General features: G+C 41.3%; 2 protein-coding genes across 2 annotated transcripts; both read right to left on the reverse strand.

Moving 5' to 3' along the window:
• Positions 1 to 11209: 11209 nt before the first annotated feature.
• got1l1 (glutamic-oxaloacetic transaminase 1 like 1) lies at positions 11210 to 16651 on the reverse strand. The gene is made up of 8 exons (XM_028996673.1): positions 16451 to 16651; positions 15401 to 15582; positions 14326 to 14449; positions 13848 to 14065; positions 13597 to 13747; positions 12609 to 12774; positions 12208 to 12350; positions 11210 to 11768 (listed from the first exon to the last, which is right to left on the reverse strand). The coding sequence occupies exons 1-8, from the start codon at positions 16557 to 16559 to the stop codon at positions 11629 to 11631; spliced, it is 1233 nt and encodes a 410-aa protein (XP_028852506.1). The 5' UTR covers positions 16560 to 16651; the 3' UTR covers positions 11210 to 11628.
• A 590-nt stretch (positions 16652 to 17241) lies between these two features.
• On the reverse strand, positions 17242 to 20622 carry npm2a (nucleophosmin/nucleoplasmin, 2a). Its single transcript, XM_028996457.1, has 5 exons — positions 20526 to 20622; positions 18618 to 18700; positions 18100 to 18210; positions 17715 to 17808; positions 17242 to 17285 (listed from the first exon to the last, which is right to left on the reverse strand). Exons 1-5 carry the CDS (start codon positions 20620 to 20622, stop codon positions 17242 to 17244), a joined length of 429 nt encoding a protein of 142 aa, XP_028852290.1.
• Between the last annotated feature and the right edge of the window lie 101 nt (positions 20623 to 20723).

Raw genomic sequence — 20723 nt, forward strand, 5'->3', positions numbered from 1 at the left:
AAAATACATAATTGAAATAAGTTTACCAAACAAATCATCTTTTGAGTGTACCAGGGGCATGAAGCTCCGACAACAGAGCTCCTAGGATCACTGGGATCCACAACAATAAGGTGCTGATTCAAGAAGGGGCAAATTAAGACTGTTGCAGACCAAGTGTAAGCAAATTCTATAAACAATAAAGCTGTAGATAATAAAACTCTGCATTAAAGCTTTTCTCTCCCACAATGCTCTTCTGCAATGCTCTAAACCTTCTTTAGGTTGCCATACCCATATTAAGTACTTTTTTAAAATAATTTGATCTGATGTGCTTTTTTCATCTGACGGGCACTCCGCTGAATGGGTGTTACAGACAAATTGCATTTAAAATCTAAAAATGTTGAACTTGTCAGTCATGACATTATATTTGCATTAATATTACAATAATTTGTATATAATGGATTGAATGAAAGTGCAGGCTTTTAGAAATGATGAAAGCATCTACCGTGATAATGGAAAGGGGATGGAACTATATCAAAAGACAAAAAAACCATATGATCATTAGCTGTGACCATGGAGCCGGGCCTCATTCCACAAATAGATTCCTATCGCCTAGGGGCGATAGAACAGTGACGAATGTTAATCGCAGCTAACACTTGGCTTTGTTTTGCTCCGAAAAGCACAGGGGATGTGAAAAGACAGCTGTTTTACTCTCCCGCCAAGCTATGATCGCAGATGATAAAAAACAATTTAACATCAATTCAAACCCAGTTAATAAATGCAATTTGGCAAACATAACCCTTAATTCTGGATAACATGGAACTGGAGCTCAGACAGGTTATGACATCTTGCTGCAATCTTTATTTGCTCTGTAAGACATGCCTTGTCATGGACTGAAGGACTACATTGCACCTCTCATGCTTTTAGCAACAATGACGTGCGGTCTAATAGAATTGCTTTAATGTACGTTTCTTGTAAAATATTCCAAGTTAATGTTTTAATTAAATGTCAGATTTCAAGGTCAGACTGCCCTGCATTTTTAAGGGTCATATTCATCTCAACTAGGGCAGAGCTGTTAAAGTCATGGTGCTGAGGAACTGAGACTCCTGGTACCATAACAGCAGAGAAGAACGGGGGCAGAAGTTCTAGTGAAATGCGATTTTCTCCCAGTGATTTTTTTAAAGCAATTTCCTTCGGGATTAATAAAGTTTTCTGATTCAGATTTTTTTGTATTCCAGGATTGTTCTTTTCAAAATCCATCCTCTTATAAAACCAATATTGGTCAAGTGCTTTTTGATGTCACATTTTGATGTCGCAAATTTTGAATACAGCCATATTGCCAGCTTCCTGGAACCCATATTGATAAGAGTGCTCTACTTGCACAGCCTGTGATTGCACACACTCAACGTTTCATTTCTGTGACTTAAAAAGCACATGGTAAGAGGCGTACAATTTATTAATGTGTTAATGAATAAATATTACACATTATCATACTATATTATTATAAAACTATATTACTGTGGAAATTCTAGATGTAACTCTTGGGATAATGGCCATGCATGGGTTCACTGAGTGAACTGTAATCCATGGACCAAGTTCTTATTCTCTTTCTAGACCCCTTTGCCCTGAAGAGAATCAATATCTTATAGCAGTGGCACAGGGAGTTCTGCCACTTTTTACATGGAGCCTTGAGTGCATCTGCAGTCAGCATTCAATCACTGAAGGTTGTCCACAGACAAAGTATCAGGCCAAGGGTGTGGAAACAATAGGTTCCATTCAAAAACAAATTAGTTAATGCATGACCAACAGGCATGCAAAGAGCAACACTGGATCATCCAGCTGTTTGGTGAGAACTGGACTTCTCATTTTTATTGTAGTTTAATATCTTTGTCTGTTTGGGATCTTACTCATTAGGGTACAAAATCAGTGTAGAATAAAACCCAGAGTATAGATATGCTTGAAGAGACTGACAGACAAAACCTCCCTGAAATCAAAATGAATATCTCATAACATTTAATTATTTTTGTCTTAACTTAACCCAGTGTTTTAGGGCAAAGATGTCCATATACATCTGAGAAGAATCAGCCTCACAAAGTTTGAAAGTCAAACTCACCATGTTGCTTCATTAAATGGGTGTACATTGGTCTCTGATGAGCAGTCTACACTGTCTGTGTGTTTCATCGATTCAAAAAATCACCAGGGCCCCAGGCTTTTACACAAAGTAGCTGGATAACTGTTTACCATTGTTCAGAGATGCAGTGTGAGATTGATGTATTATGACAGATTGATGTATTAGACTCCCATGACATCACAATGTGATATATTGTAAATGTGTTCTCACATAAAGATCTTGGATAACATAACATATTGATGGATTGCATGCAGTGGACTTCCATTTAATATGCCTGCTATAATAGCTTTTGGAGACCACAAGGGGGCGATAATTAAATGTACATATAGCAGGATCACCTTACACCTAATTGGGAAATGTCAGAATGTCAGATTTCTGCCCTTATTTTGTTTTTAGTGTACTATGTAGTGAACCCTTTATAATGAAAGACTAGGCATTTTGGCTACATCTCTCTTGATTTGATGTTTGCAATCCGAAATTTCCCCTATTGTGTTTATGTTAGGGTTTCATTTTAGAATTAAGTTTCAGTCAATCTCACTACAGGGTCGTGGGCACTCAGGGCAGAGGGAGAGCATGCAAACTCCACACAGACAGAGTTCAAGATGGGATTTGAACTCACAAGCTAAGAATTGTGAGGTCACTGTGTGTCCTGGTCCATTCATTGACACCAATTACTTTCTATGTATATATTTAAAAAAATATATAATGTGTGTTATCAGTCCTCGGAGAATTGCCTTATTATCAGTGCATGATTACAAAAATTAATTTACTTTACTTTACTTTGCTTAACAGACGCTTTTATCCAAAGCGACTTACAAGAGGAGGACACCAGCAATTCTCGTTTGGTTTCTATAGATTTTGAGTTTACAAAACTAAGAGCCCTGATAAGGCCTAATTTGTCAGCAAAAGAACATGCTCGGAAATTGTTAAGTGCTAGACAAAAAATATATATATTTTGTGCAGTATGTGTGCTTGTGCATGTGTTAGACTCGTCTGAAATATTTTTTGAACATGTGGGTTTTCAACTGCTTCTTAAAGGTGGTAGTAGTCAAATGGAGCAGGGCAAGTTGTTCCACCAGCCAGGGACAACAAAGGAGAATAGAGTTGATTGGGATCGGAGACCCCGTGAAGAGGGAATCTTGAGTCTCATTTCATTTGCATATCTGAGAGGGCGTGCAGGAGTGTATCTAGCTAGTGGTTTATTGATGTAAGAGGGTGCACTTCCATTTACAGCCCTATAGGCAAGCATCAAGGATTTGAACTCAATGTGAGCAGCTACTGGGAGCCAGTGGAGAGAGGTGAGAAGAGGTGTGACATGGGTGAGTTTCAGCTGATTGAAGTGTAGGCGGGCCGCCACATTTTGGACCATCTGGAGTGGTTTTATGGTTACTGCAGAGGCTCCAGCCAGGACAGAGTTACAATAGTTAAGTTTAGAGATGACCATTAGAAGCCATGTGATTGGATGATGTGAGCAAGTGTATATTGTGAATAGAACGGGGCCAAGGACAGAGCCTTGTGGAACCCCTGTGGTTACCCTAGAAAGGTCTCACCTCCCCATGATACCTTGAAAGACCTGCCTTGAAGATAAGAGGTGAACCAATTTAGTATGGTTTCTGTAATTACTAAATCTGAGAGTGTGGTGAGAAGAATTTCGTGATTAACTATGTCAAAGGCAGCAGATAGATCAAGTAGGATGAGGACAGATGATCTGCGGGCAGCTTTTGCAGCACAAAGGTCACCTGTCATTGCCAGGAGGGAGGTTTCAGTCGAATGTCCTTTCCTGAAACCAGACTGAAAAGGGTCAAGAAGATCATGCTTGTGGAGAAATGAAAAAAGTTGAGCCAGGACTGCTCTTTCAAGAATTTTGGAAAGAAAAGGAAGGTTGGAGACTGGGTGGTAGCTATCCAATACAGACGGGTAAGCAAGGGCCACCAAAAATTTCATCGTGCTTTAAGGTTAACGTAATTTAACGCATGGGGAAATCTCAGCAGGGCTGCCACAACAGCACAAATGGTGGACCAGAAACACCAAGACATCACAGCTTACGTTAACCAGAATGTGGAAGTAGGTGCAGGAGAGTGGTCAGTCATGCCTACAAGCTCTTCCCAATTTAGACTTTGTTCATAAGAAACATCATTAAAACTGATCATGTATGATTCAGAATTAATTATATCATATTTACCACATTATTGACAATCGGGGCAAGACGGCCTTTCAGTGTTGGACTTGTTTGGTTTTCACATGAATGGCCATTTATAAAAGGTGTTATGCTCATCAACAAAGCTCTTCAAAATATCCTCATATTTTTTAATAAAAAAAAAAAAACACTTCAGTAACTGCATTTTCATTCCAAGTGCAAGAGCGAGAGACTGCAAATGGACAGAAGGAGAGTAATAGTTATATCACGAATCATTCAATATTCAGCACTGTCCTTTTCAAATGGAAAGGTCAGCCAGCCATTCTGCTACTGCAACTGTCTTTCATTACTGCACAAGTAATGCAATAAGCTTTTTAATTGCTCATTTACTCCTAATAAATGAAATGAAAAAATTTGAACAGATCCGGTGCTTTGCATATTCTTTCTTTCATTCTCAGTATGCACAGAAAATCAATCAGTTGATAATCAATGATTTTTTTTAAATGTTAAAGCTAAAGCTAAACTTCTTTGACCATTTATCTAACATATATGTGCTCAAAGAGGATGTTCTTTAACCCGTGCAACTCAAGAGGGAAACATTTATTTGGCAACTGAGCTAGGCTTGGAGCATAATCCAATCATTTTTGCATTTGCTCCTATGACCCTCATTAAATATAATGAAATGATATAATTACATTTCAGATATAAAAATGGAAAGCTTCACATGCTATAAATCACCGTGCAAATAGAATAGAGAATATTTACGTGAAGTAGATTTGAAAGATCCCAGAGTTGGTCTCCTTGGCAGATCTGACATTTAATGTTTTATATTTTTATATTGCATTACTCATGTGTAATCTATGTAATATTTCCTGATTTAAACATTGAAAAAGACTGAGCTTTGATGGACCTGTATAATTACAGTGCATTGCAGTATTTTTTTGGATCCAGTTGACAGTGGAAAAGCCCAAGAGCTATGTAATTCAGTGACAATATTTTTTAATATTCGGGGTGCCCAGGGGGTCTTGACCTTTCTACTCCCCCGTTGTCATTCTAGCACCCTCTGATCATGTCTGAATTTCACTGCCAGCTTGCAATGACACCACTGAGGCAACGCAGAGTCCAGTGGAGAGGACCCCTGAGATCAAAAACTCCTCCAGATCAGGACAGAATGGGTGCGGAGACTGTCATTTACACACCAGCAGCAACAATTTCACAGCAGGATGGGACCGCCATGATGAATGGCCAGGGTTGTTACCAAAACACGCTCTTTTTTTCACCTGCAGAATAGCCTGAGCTATTTTTGTGAAATTCAGCAGACAGCTGCTTTTGATACACTAGCATTCAGGCCACAGCATAATTGCAATAGAGGGAGCAGGACGGAGACAGGTCCCTCTACTGATTAACTCATCTCAAGGGCAATTATGAATTATGAACATTAATGGATGATTAAACTGCATCCACATAACTGTTATCCATATTGTGCAAAATAGATACATTTATAATACATAAACGTGGCAGCACGTACTTTTTCAAACCACGGACAATTACCGCAAGATGGACCTATCAATAAAACTTTCATCTGTAAGCCTGATCAATATCACCAATCAATTGCCCTTTGCCTTTTTCCACTGCAAGGCCTTTCAGGCGAACTCCTATGTCTGAAGAAGGTTTCCAAGTCAGGGACACAAGCAACGTGACACCAGCAGTTAAGATGTGCCAGCATGCATAAACGGCTTCTGGTGTGTGTGTGTCTGTGTGTGTCTATATTTATATATATATATATATATATATATATATATATATATATATATACACACACACACACACACACACACACACACACACACACACACACACACACACACACACACATTAAAAAAAACTCAAAACCAACATCCAGATGGCATAGCATTCTCAGCTCTTTTTAGATGTACCGATGCAGATCATGCTTGGCTCAGTCCATTACCTGTCTCCCATCCTGTTGTACTGATAGTCTGGCCTTGATCAGGGCTCTCTTTTAGAGTAACATGAATAAGCTTAGAGTGGCTGGGACTTTCAGTACACCCAGTACTGCCTGAAGGATGGGAAAATAAATCCTAGGAGACATGTCAGAAAAACAACGATTTTCACATCAGCATGGTCAATACCGCTTTTCCCCAGTCATCTGAGTTAATGCGAAATGTCAAAGCGACATCAGAATAACAGCAAGAGGAGACACAGCTTACCCGCTCTGCATGTCCTGGTGGATTCTTTCTTTTATTGATCGTTTTCATGTTTTCAGCTCGTAGGTGCCAAATTATTTCTGATCAAAAAATGGGACACCTTTTGCTTTAAAGGCTTTTCAGTCTGTGAGAATTATTCACAGCCAGTCAGTCCTCCAGGGCTTTTTTCCCCTTGCAGCATGTTGCATTCAGAAATCTGAAAAGCCCGGATGGGCTAATTGAGGGCCTGGCTCAGTGTCTCCACACAGTCTATTCTCTGTTTTATTGGGAAATGAATCATTGGGTTTTCTGAACTGTCCAGTGCTGTGGCTCTTTTAAAAAGGCACCACATTTTCCAATCAGGCATCACGGGATTTGGTTGGTGCCATTTAACTACTGGGTGCAGATGTGGTAAATTATACTAATTCTCTGTTGTGAAGGTCTGCATGGCGGGATGCAAGGGAGTTCCATTAGGAGGAGCTGAATTATGGTGAAGCTGATGCTATTTTTCCAGTCCAGTCCATGCAAATCAGAAGAAGAAAACTGGGTTCTGATTTCATCACAGGACATGCACTATTAGCTATTCATCCACATTTGAATGAAATGTGTATAATAAAACTACATTTAAAAAAAAATAACTGTATGCTGTAACCATACCCCTTTCTGAGGCAGTTAGAGCCCAGAGCTGAAATATGAATGCTCCCTCTTACAGCTTTATTTTACCTCCAAAGACCAAATTCAATTCAGGAAAAAAGAAAATGATCTACTGTACCTGACATTATTCTTCCCATTCTGTAACAGGGTGTCCTACGTACCACTAACAGTGAATCCAGGGTGTAATAACTAGTGAAGGAGTGGAGGGAACCACTCATGCTTATGCTTTCAAGCTTTCATTGTGACGAATTGTTATGAGCAAGGCCATGTTAAACGGTGGCAATATTGCAACAATTCAGTACTAGTCTTGTTACACATTTCAAATAAATATGCCTTAATACATGATATTCTAGAACAAAAAACTGAATTTACTTTATGCTGAATTAATGATGATGACCATAAAACATTAAAATATGCTAAAACCAGGCTCAGAGGTGAGTACTCCAATCTGGAGCGCAGACAGCAATTCCATGTAGTTACTGCATTAATAGCCTGTAGTTGCTGAATAATAAAGCCACTGCTTATAGTGCCGAACCCTGCGTCTCATTGATAGGAGATGTAGGGCAACCCAGCAGGAAAGTGTAGGATTCAAAGTGTTTATTGTCATGTATACAGAAGAAATTACTTTTCTCTGTACAATGAAATTCTATATTTGCCGTCTACATCCAAATGCCATGAAGCATAAAGATTAAAAAGTTGGTGAGGACTGTTTGTGCACAAAGAAAAGAATATTAGCTGTAATTGCAGTGACAAGGAAATTACAGTATGATGTGCAGATGCGCAAGGAGCAGGAAATTGAACTATGAGGTAGATGAAGGGATTGTGCAAAGAGCTTAATGTGCAAATGAGCTTAAAGAATCTTAGTGCAAAAAGGACAAATGAGGTAGTTCAGATGTTAAGGAGTCTGATGGCAGTAGGGAAGAAGGAGGTGTGTCATGATGGCTGGACATGGCGAGGAAAAAGGATGCATATGCATGGCGTCATGAAACAGGGGATTCATACATGGTGGACAGGACAAGGGAAACATCACCAAACAATGAACCAACCGCAAACAGACACGAACAGGGCAGCTTTATACAATCATACATAGGTGAATACAATCAGGAAACAAAATAGTACAGGACCAACATGAAACTCCAGTCCGAACTCTGGACCCGGAGTGGCCCCTGCCAGACCGGATCGTGACAAGGTGTTTAAACTGGAGGTTCTACATTTCACAATCCTGAACCTTCGTTCTGTGGCAGGCGTGTAAACAGTCCATGTTGGTCGTGTGTGGAGTCTTTGAGGAAGGAGGCAGCTCTCCTCTGGACTCTGTGGTCGTAGATGCTCTGCAAAGAGGGCATCAGAGTCCTTAAATGACCTGTTATGGGCATGACATTACTGTCTGTCTGTTTCTTCTTATCTGTTGGAACACATGTTCAGTGAAAAGAGTGACGTCTTTTTACATTTACGGCATTTACCAGACGCCCTTATCCAGAGCAACTTACAATCAGTAGTTACAGGGACAATCCCCCAGGAGCAACTTAGGGTTAAGTGTCTTGCTCAGGGACACAATGGTAGTAAGTGGGATTTGAACCTGGGTCTTCAGGTTACCCACTAGGCTACTACCACCCAGTATTATACTCATGGCTGTAAGAACCCCATCTAATCTGCAGTGTATGAGGCAAATGATTCAAGATACTCTATAGCAAATGTGTGGACTGTGGACAAGTTGGCCCGGCTGCAGATATTTTATTTCTGCTTCCTGGGTGTCCTTCGATGATTGATTTTTCCCAAATTGACCAACCCCAGGAAGCCCTCTCAAGCAGTAGTCTGCTTCAAAACCAGCAATTTATTGCTCTGTATTGAAGTCAGAGACCAACTCGGCTCAATTGTGGAAACACCAGGACGTTTCTGGGGAGTTGCAGTGTTTGGACATCCATTAACATCCAATAAAACCTGCCGCTCCAGCTCGTCTCATCTGGACCCCTTAATTTATCCTTCACTGCTGGAGGCTGTGCTACAGGGCAGCACAAAATGTAGTCAACCTGCTTAAGCAGCTTCCCTGTCCTTGTTTCAGGTCGCTGAATCCGATGAAACTCAATCTGAGACAGCTTATTCGCAGAAATCTTATGAAAATAAGATAAATGGATGAAAGCAAGGAGTCTGTCCTTAAAAAACAAGAATATACAGAAAACTCCTTGGCCTTGTAGAATGAGAAACCATTCCAGTGAGTGAAATGAACCTTCATAAGATGCTATCGATTTGCTTGCTGTCCAGGGACAGAGTGCCCCTGAACATTAAAACCAAAGTAACAAGGGCTCACAACAAAGAGTGCCAATTCAAACACAGCATAGAATAATTCTCTTGTTTTATTATAATAATAACTCTTAAGCATGTTTATTTATAATTATACATTATGAAAGAAAGTGAAATGATTGTTATTGTGATACACAACGAAATGTGTGCTCTGCTTTTAACCATCACCCTCAGTGAGCAGTGGGCAGCCATGACAGGCACCCGGGGAGGCACCCGGTGCTTTGCTCAGCGGCACCTCAGAGGCACCTTGGCGAATCGCGATTCAAACGACAACCTTCTGATTACGGGGTCACACCACTAGGCCGCCACTTGAGAGTGTAACTTGTGGTATGGTTGTGAGTGTGAACATCATGCATAATCGTCACTGCCTGTCTCAATGGATTGTCTCCATTGCATCCTGATCACAGGTCAGACCCCACACAAAAAAAGTACACAAAAGTAATAAATAAATAAAATAATAATAATAGCCAGACTGTGAAAGATAATACATACTGATAATAGTATTATTCTTACTAAATGGTGGCTGAAAGAGGTTATGATGAGACATGATGAAAGATTATCAGAATGAACCAATAATGTAAACTACATTAAGATGGTATTTATCCTGAACTTTATTGCCATTCTACTCAGCACTCAATATACTACTTCACCAGGTTACCTATTCACAGCTACAGTTATATGCATACGTTCTGTCTCACAAATTATGCACTACACTGTTTAAATCTGTTGCTTATATAACATGACAATTTAAATATAGTTCTATCTTAGATTTAAAGCCCTTTGAATGCAATGACAACAATATTTCACCTCTGCAGGTGAAATAATAAATATCGTTTTTTATTTTGTGATGGTAACTTATTTTTCTTTGTTGCATTTTATTTTTGATCGGATATATATATATATATATATATACACACACACACACACACACACACACACACACACACACACACGTCTGTCCTACAAACATATTTAATGCAGTAATAAATAATAATAGCATGTCTTTTGCCAACCTTGGCTTAGAGTTTAATGCTTGATTTAGTGCAAGATTCATTTGCTCTACAAACCCCGTTGTCTTGTTTGTTGGGGGGCTGTGATCTCTTGTGCACACATGCCCTGCTGCTCTGCTCATATATCTCAAGTTATATGAATGGCTGGATGGCAGCTGTAAAGAGATTCTTGTGTAGTGGAGTCAGAGATGAATACATGTTTCCCAGAAGCTCCCCACTGATTCTTTCAGGCAACAGCATCTGAAATTTCACCATTGGGTTGGTGCCATGGAGAGAAACTTATGACAACTACAGGACAGAATCAAAATGTAACCCCCCCTGCTTTTCAGCAAAGATATGAAATAAGGAGGATGTTTTCTGCAGCTTTGGGACTGTGATGACATTTTATTTTGCTCTCTATTAGTCCACATTGTGTTATTTTCCACACAAGGAAACTAAATCATGAAAAAAAGGAATGAAACAGCAATAGCGAGTGACAGATGGTGCATAGTTGACTGGATAATTATGTGTCAAATGATGGAAAAACTTTTCAGTCATCCAAACTGTCGAAAATCAACAGCCTATTCACACACTCGCATAAGCAAAAAGCTGAAGACTAGCAGGGATCATATTCATATTTTTGTTCTGATGGGGCTGATTTGCATGCTGGGATGATTGGGCACAGGGCACAAGGCACATGGCACGTACCTAGAAAAATGTCTTAATAACTTCTTAATGCATACAATCATAAAGCAAACCTTCAGAGAATTAACATAAATGAGACTTCTAGCAAAGGTTTATTTCTCTTGAGCATCGTACAGTGAAACAAACTTGACAACTAATCACTTTTTCTTCTTTTTCATCAACAGACAAACAAATGTTTCACATTTTTTTATTATAAATTACAGCTTGCAACCAATTACAACCTACAAACAACCAAATTAAAATGTCCAGATATTGAATTCAAGCAAAATGACATTTGATGCAATGCTCATTTACTACGCTAAACACGTACAAGTGATTATTAGTGTGGGCACTAATACAAAGAAAGTCCATTATAGAGAATCATTAATTCACCAGACATGCCCTCCTGCCACAAATATGGGTTTGTTGTATAAAAAGCATTGATAATTAGATGAGAGAAAATATATTATGTTTTTCTATTTCCAAAGGGCCTTAGGGGAACTTTGTAGACAGTTTTGTCCTTAAAGTTTATAAGTGGACTGACTGATCTGTTGGTCAGAAAGGAGAAGTTAAAGCCATGTGGATGGACTCTGCCACATAGTCAAGGTTGCGGCTATTAATCGCACTAATGTTCAAGCAACCATTCGGTAAAATGTAGACATGTCTCCTTTTGGCCAGGAATTCAACTTGCTGATCTGAAAAAAAAAAACATTTTTTAAAAATGAAATGGCATTCACAGGCACTGGCAATTAAATCCCATCTCCATTCACCATTCACATCAGTACGACATGATTCGGTTACAGGAATTTTTTATTCCAAACTTTATGTGTGAAAAGGCCTCAGTCTCGGTAATTAATGGTCTAATTTTCTACATGGCTGCCTCATAAAACCTTCGACAGACTGCTGTTGAAGATTACAAGATGAATTCACTCAGGGAGAGTCGGTAAGGAAATTCGTAAAGTAGAGAATATTAAATGATGAAAAGTACTAAAAACAACATTTTCGCTTGTTCAATTAGCACACAATAATGGGGACATGAACACAAAAGTAAAAGATCTAAAGAATTCCTCATTTTAAGGAAGACCTGCATTATTGACGGTGATAGAAAATAAATAAGGTTTGCTTTTTCCTCACCATTGAGCCCAGTGGAGCAGTACAGTCCTCCTTGTTTTATGAGGTGATCCCACTGACCTGTGCTTCCCAGGAGCCTCAGTTTCTCCCTAAGACTTTCGCGGACCAGCATGCACCTCTCCACAGCCCCTCTAATGCCAGCCTGCCTGAAAACTTAGATGATTAATTTAAGGACCTCAAACAATTCCAGCTCTTTTAAATTCAGGTCACAGAATAGTGAAGCAATATAAAAAAATACACATATTTTACAAATGTCATATTGTCACTGTGATGGAAGATGATGGCAAAACTGTCGACCTGAGCATATGTGAACGGCAAATGTTCTATATATTGTGTGTCTACATCTATCTATCTATCTATCTAATTATTAGAGTATACAATTATTCGATTGTTTTTATACTCACCACTCAACAAAATGAGCAGGATTACCAAGCACCGTGGCCACAACGTGAGCCCCGCCCACAGATGGACAGGACCACAGGGTTCGGACCAGTTTCTCAGCCTGGGACTGAACTGCAAGCAATAGTGAGTTCTCTCTTAAAACACAAAGGAGATGTCCAACTCTGTCTCCTATGGTTACGAGAGGGAGAGAGAGGGACAGAGGAGTGGGTAAACAGAGGGTTGACAGTCACTTAACACTGATTAAATTACTTCTGATGGCTCTGCGAAGAGGTCAGCATTATATTTAGCCACTTATGCTTTAACATAGTCAAAACAGGCTGTGAAGAGTCAGGACACACAATTCAAAGGTTCATTACTCTGATGAAACACAGAAATTATCTAGCACTGTTCACTGTTGTAACTTTGCTAGGACAACTGTTTTGGAGGGTATATTTATATTGAAATGAATGATTGTTTGCAAGATAATTTGTATCTAAAAAGAACAGGTACAATTCATTGAGAGTACACGGCTTACACTGATAATTTTAAGAAGGATCAGAAAATCAAATTGCCTTACATTATAATTGAGTATTTATTCAGAAAAATATTTATTGTTTTAAGGCAATCAAAGAGCTCCCTATTATAGAGGTCTGTTGTGTTGTCTTCAATGTGAAATTTGCATCAAGCCAAATCAACCCAAATGAAAAAAATATATAAATAAAAAGAATAGAAAGATGCAGACAGATGACACGCTAATTACATTTGAATTATGGATCTTTGGAGGACAGAAGAAGCACAAAATCATCAAGCACCACAAATTACAAGAAAATCATAGCTCATGGTGGACCTGTAGTCCAAACATACAGAAGACTCAAAGCTGCATTCTGGAGCCGGAAGTGCACTGGAAAGGCAATGTCCACATTTTCAGTATGCTACACACAACAATGGCAGGATATGTTTACATTTATGGCTCAGAAATGCATCAGTCCCAAAAGTGACAAACGTTCTCACCATACAAGCCAAAGTTGTGGGAGAAGGACTGGGCACAAAGCAACTCCATGCCCAGGGACACACAATGACGCACCGGCCAGGCATCCTGATCAATGTCACCTTTGCACATGCCTTGAGCCGGCATCAGGAAGAAAGGGAAGTGTCTGCGCATCTGTGTGTGAATGTGTCAGGAAATCGAGTGATTCAGGGAGAACACAGACATCACATTTTAAACACTGTATAATGTGGATAAGTGTGATACCGGACTGTACCAGCATGACTTCAGAAACCCGTTTCCAGTCTTCCTGGGACAGGTCGACCCCTGTAGGATAATGGGCAGAGGCTGACAGGACAATGACGCTTTGCTCTGGACACTCCTTCAGATCCTCCAACAACTTCTCCACACACAGACCACAACGTTCTGCATCCCAGAATTGGTACTGACGGAGCTCCCCGATTCCTGCTGCCTCAAGTATCTCAGCCAGTGACTCTGTAAAGTTATGGTACGGTACATAATTATCCATGTTGAAACAGTGCTTAAACGTACTTACTTAAGATGCTTTCTTTTAGAGCAACATCATAATCTGGCCTTCTCAAAGTCAAATTCACCTTATGCTTTACAATTCGGCATCCATTGTGCCTAAAATATCCAGCCTTGTGCCAGTGTCTTTCACTTCATCTATCATTTTTTTTATTGCTACAATTCAATAGCATATTGTAGTTATAATTATTCTTACTAAACCTGCCCACCATCACAGGGAGAAGACAGCAGTACAGGCCCACGCCAGGAGGAGCTCGCGTCGTACCAGCGTCTGAGCAGCTCTGCCCCCAGACGTACGGCCCCAGCACCGCCCACCGTCTGAACACCCAGCACCTACAGGGAGCAGAGAATGGAAAACGTTCTTTAGCTGAGGCAAAAACGGCAGCACATCACATGACAAACGTCTGAGTGAAGTATTAAGTATAACTCAAGTATAACTCAAGAAAACTATCCACAGCGAGCGAGGAGCATCAAAGATGTTTGGCCACTTTATTATTCGTATAGTCATCTAGTGTGAGGTTGTCCCTCATATGGGGACATTACATTTCGACTTCCCTTTACCGTAATATTTTATGCTGTTAAATTTAAACCTGTTGTCCTCATTCAGGGACCTTTGGTTTGCCCTCTAGTGGTCAGAGAAGCACTACACAAACATAAAGAAAACGAGACAGCCGCAGCAAACCTGTGAAACCTGTGAATTTTTAATTCGTTTTAAAAGTTTTACTTAAAGGTTTTAAACAGTATAAGAATTTGACAAAGTTTAATAATACTTTATTAACAACTATTATTGTTTTATTGTAAACATTATATAAGATATTTTGAGAATTTTATTTTATTTTTTTTATTATGAGGTCCTAATAATCCCAAACAGCTAAGGGAAAAAGAAAATTACACTCCATACTAAAGCTCGGGTCTCAACAGGACACATGTTCCCTCGTGTCAAGCTGCAAGATGTGATCACTGAGCACCGTGTGCAATTTGTTACTGGTGACATGAACGGCCACCCACCATAAAATGGTTGACGTCCCGCGGTAGCCGCCCCTTTCTTGGTTCAATATGTGAGGTCTTTCTGCTTATCGCACGGGGTTTGTTTGCACTCAGTAAATCATTCCGTTGCTCGCCTGGCACCGGCTGTTGGTTTACGCGTGCTTGCCTCGCACCGGCGAGAAAGAAGCGATTTGTTCTCCTGTACAAGTAAACTGCACACACGCCAGATGTGCTGTGGTGAGATAGGATGGTGTCTGTTTGCATAGTTTGATTATAGGACAAGGTATCATCGGTTACCCTGTTTTCTGTGATAGCCCGGCTCTCTCTGCCCAGTGCGAGCTCTGTGGCCCTTCTGCTGAACTCCGGGAGGCCAAGGGCAGATGGGTATTCTGGGATGAGGGTAGGATCGGTCCCCATTTGCTGCTTTATTTGGGATACGATTGGCGGTATAGTGGGTTTTCCCTCTTCATTCAGATGTTCTGCAGTTGCATTAAAGATAAACAGGCAATTAAAATATGCACATTCATCAGGAAAATTATGCAATCAAGTAAACATTTTGCACAAAACCATGTAACATAGATACGGTGGGCAACCCCACCCTAGCCCATCATGTTAAAAATGAAAATATTTTTAAAAATTAGCACCAAGATGTCGGGAGGTGTGGCCTCTGTGTTTTAGTGTCGTTTTTCTCTGCAACATCACACAAATGCTCCATCTACTGCAGACATCGTGTCAGCATGTCTTTGCTCAGACACTGCCAGTGTGGGATTGGACTGGATCATAGGTTTAAAGTGAAAATGAAGTGATTGGCATTGTGAAACACTGCAGCACAGCACACGGTGACACAACGAAATGTGTCCTCTGCTTTTAACCGTCAGCATTGATAGGTGTGTGGGGACGGTACTTTGCTCAGTGGCACCTCAGTGGCTCGGGATTCGACCCAGCAACCTTCTGATTACGATGCAAAAGTCGGTGCAAAAGTCACAAGTGAGTTTGTGTAAAAGGCGCAGCGTAACTTCGGCCTACGGCAGAATATATCTACTTAACTGTGGCTCATCATTACGGGAACGCTAGAATATGAATATAGAAAATGAAATGTGCATCCACAGACAATATGGTCAATAAATAAATACATTTGGTTGTGTATTTAGATTGTATATACACATTCTTTTTATGATTTGCACTAAAGGGGGGGGTCTGTGCAAAACTTTATTTCAATACAAAGTGTGTATAACTGTTGTACTGACAATAAAGCGATCTTAAATCTTGAATCTCTGTGCATGCAAATGGTTCAAATTTGAGTCCCGTTTAATAGATACTAGGAACGTTCGTGCGAGAACCACCCACCTCCACCGGCGAGGTAAACTCTATCCGGGTGCGCGTCTCGGCTGAAGGCGGCCAGCAGCCTGGCCTGCTGCGTGGGAGGAACGGCCGGCGTGTCGAGGAAAGCGCGCATGGTCGTCGGCGCCCGGCTTCGTCCCTCTTTCTCTCTGCAGATGCAGATATGGCTGCTGCTGCTGCTGCTGCTGCTGCTGCTGCAAGCGAGCGGCTTGTTTACGCTGCGTTGCTGGGCGACGGTTGCCTGGAGACTAATTGATGGGAGTGTTTCCCGACAAACTGCGTAAGGGGAATAGTTTCTTCCAAAAAGTACCATCGCCGCTGGGTGTTGTGTGGGCGAGGGCAGTACATGCACTTAATGCACTGAGCGTGTACTCAACGAAACAGACTATATATAAATAAAAAAAACAAAATAAAAAAAAAAAAAAAAAACACCATTTGGTAAGCAACAAAAAAAACCCCAAATACTTTATTTCAAAACGAATATAAAGAGCTTCTTTTAATAATTCCATATGCACGAGTCTGACCATAATAGAAACACAAAACACAAATTTCAAGGTATTGGCATAGATTTGACAGCACATTCATTATGGCCCCCTTAACAAGAAACTTGTTCATTTATTCCAGCTAAATAGCAGGCAGTGGTTCCGGCAGTGCGTGTACAGGGCTATTGTAATGTGGCGCACGGGCGGATTTATAAGGTCCAGTCACTCGTAAGTCCGGTTCTTCTCTCGAATGCTTAGAAGACCAAAGAGCACTTCTGATAATGAACACCATTGTATCTTCTCTCATTGCAGGCATTATGCCGCCTCCTCCTCAGCCTCTTCAGCGATTTCAAGACCCACTGTAATGAAGCATAAAGTGGCTGAAACACTTCTGATGTTACAGCTTCAAGAGGGTCTTGGTATTAAATTGATACTTTAAAACCTATATTTAAATAAAAAAAAAAAAAAGTTCCAGTGTTGTCTAGCAACTGAACAGTGATGGTTCAGTGGACGGCCTGCCGGTTGAGCAGTAGTGAGCAGTGGCCATGACAGGTGCCCGGGGAGCAGCGTGCTCAGTTGCAACTTTGGCGGATCGGAATTTGATCCCACAACCTTCTGATTACGGGGCAGCTTCTTTAACCGCTAGGCCACCACGGCCTTTAACCAATGGTGACGGCAGATTTTTTAAAGCTTTCGTGAATGCAGTGTTGACATTCTTGAAATGAGCAACTTTGCCCTTAATCGTTAAATGTGCTTTCATGAAGAACCTCAGGTAGTCACATACTCACATGTTACATGCTGGCCAGAGATGAAGACAGGACCACTTCCAGAAGTGAGCTCAAACGTGATGGGGGGCATAAGCTCCAAGCCAGGGAAACTCACCTAGAAGAAATAAGGTGAACAGGGGTTATTTAGTCACTACAAAAAAAGTCACCGGTTCAATCCCTACTTACTACCATTGTGTCCCTGAGCAAGACACAGAGTGTCTCCAGAGGGACTGTTCCTGTAACTACGGATTTTAAGTCGATCAGGATAAGGGTGTCTTCTAGACGACATGAACGTAAATGTAAATCAGAGATTTATGCATTCTGGGCGAGGTACACTTTAAAAGGCACTGACAAAATCAGAATCAGACAGGGAGGAAAAAAAAAAAAAAAAAAAAAAACAACTCACCATTGGCATACTGTGGCGCAGAGTGGCGATGGGTATTGGTTTGACTCCCACAATGCCGTCCCATACTGCCACCACATGCATTTCATCAGTGGCTTCTGCGCTCAGACAGATCTATGGTCACACAGGGAAAAAAGGGCACCACACAACTGGCAGCGTGAGCTTTCACAATCAACACCTTCAGCAAGCGCAACACCATTAAGACCCACAGGAGAAATGTCACATTCCCCATGACGTCATGAGCGCCACAAAAAGCCAAGTTCATAGTTGTCAGCATCCATGAGGACAGGTTGGCACCACAGAGACGTTAGAGCAAAAATTAAAACATAGAATTTAATAAAAAGACTATTCTGCTCGTGTGGTTGTGCTGAAGGCAAGTTTGAAATATTCCAGGTGGACGGTGACAAACACGCTGTGCTTTAAAACCGTTTAGAGGAGGACTGCCCAGCGCTCGCGTTACACCAACGATTTCCTGCCCGCAATCAAGGCGGCGCCGGGACCAGAAAAAGAGCAGCACTTACCGTTTTGACAAAGAACTGGTTCTCCATGAGGTCGTCCTCGACTTGAAACACGGAGGTTCTCCGAGATGCGCTCAGTTCACATCCTGCTCCGTGTAGGACATGCAGCAAAACACAGACCACAACTAAATTAGGGTCTATCAAGCCCACGTGTCCATTTGAAACTAAAGGTGCAGTTAAGAAAAAATCTATGAGAAAAAAAAAAAAAAAGTTAATTAAAATAAATTAGTACCGTTGTTAGCTATGAGGCCTGGGAAATTGCCATTGCTAATATAAATATGCTTTCAAGATTAAATAATAATCCTTTATTAAAAACCACATAAGCAGGAAACTTGAATTGTCATGGCAGAACATGGACCGCATTAAAACAGTAGAAGAGCAGAGTAGAAAAATATACAGTACAGGCCAAAAGTTCTGACACACCTTCTCATTCAATGTTTTTTTCTTTATTTTCATGACCATTTACATTGGTAGATTCTCACTGAAGGCATCAAAACTATGAATGAACACATGTGGAGTTATGTACTTAACAAAAAGTGGAGACCTGGCCTCCACAGTCACCGGACCTGAACCCAATCCAGATGATTTGGGGTGAGCTGGACCACAGAGTGAAGGCGATTGGGGCCAACAAGAGCTAAACACCTCTGGGAACTCCTTCAAGACTGTTGGAAAAGCATTTCAGGTGACGACCTCTTGAAGCTCATCGAGAGAATGCCAAGAGTGTGCAAAGCAGTAACCAGAGCAAAGAAACTAGAATATAAAACATGTTTTCAGTTATTTCACCACTTTTTGTTAAGTACATAACTCCACATGTGTTCATTCATAGTTTTGATGCCTTCAGTGAGAATCTACCAACGTAAATGGTCATGAAAATAAGGAAAAAACATTGAATGAGAAGGTGTATCCAAACTTTTGGCCTGTACTGTATGTGTGGCATGAAGCGTGAATGGACAGATGGACGGGTCATGGCATCCCCAAAACTGAAAACCTCTGGGGAATTCCCAGTCTGTAGTGGACAGGACCAACCAAAAGTGGTCCAAGGAAGAAAAACAGGTGAGCTGGTGACGGGCTGAGGGACGGTCATTGTGCCGAAATACCAGCTGGCCAGTGTCGTCCAGTACAATAAAACTAGTAGCCTGGAAATAAAAGGTAATGCTGGTTCTGAAACACAGACCACGCAACGCACCACATTTTGTTGTGTATTTTACTGCTTATCTAAAGACCAGGTCTCTAAATGAAAGTGAAGTCAAGTCATTTAACCAGCCATGACAGGCGCCCGGGGAGCACCTTGCCGGACTGCTTCCTTAACCGCTAGGCCCCCACTGCACCAGATATGCCCATACAAAAAGGCGCAGTGGAAGAAGGTTGCCTGGTCTTTAAAAAGTCACGTGGTGGCCTGGGCGAGTACCTGAAGAGGGTGTGGCACCAAACGAAGGCGGCAACAATGATGCCTTGGGTAATCTCCTGCGTGTGAAGCCTTGGGTAGCCTGACGCACACCACAAACCTAAAAAAGGACCACGTACGGCCCTTCGCGGAAACTAAATTCCCTGAAGGCAGGGTCCTCGCTCACAGACACTCCGCAGAAATGCTCCAGGAATGGGTTTGAGGAACATCACGAGCTCTGAGGTGCAACAGGGTCTTTTTGGGCTGGTTTGGTGGCAGATAGATACGGCGCAGTCCACGGCGTGACAAGTCAAGGCTGCTTTTTGAGACCTCCTCAATAATGGAGCATAAAAGTAAAAAGCACTGCAGACCGATACGAAGACGCACATTAAATATGTTCATTTGCAGCGCTTACATAAACTGACTGAGCACTGGCGTCAAATCGATCACTTATTAATCAGTGCTGATTCCGGAAAATGCAGAACGTTAAGACTTTTGAGCGGAGGTGGATGTTCTGAAGCCCTCACCCCAGGACACGCAGACCTGGTCCCCGTTGGAGGAGGTGCTGGACAGGTCAGACGGGGTCAGGGAGGCGCGGGAGGGATCTGGACGGACCGCGATCATCTCCAGCAGCTTGGCAGCAGCAGAGGGGACAAAACATATATATATATATTTTAACAAACAGACGGACACTCGGGCGAAGAAGCGGAGTTGACGGGAATTGA

Source organism: Denticeps clupeoides, chromosome 11, assembly GCF_900700375.1.
Source record: "Denticeps clupeoides chromosome 11, fDenClu1.1, whole genome shotgun sequence".
NCBI classification, from domain to species: domain Eukaryota; kingdom Metazoa; phylum Chordata; class Actinopteri; order Clupeiformes; family Denticipitidae; genus Denticeps; species Denticeps clupeoides.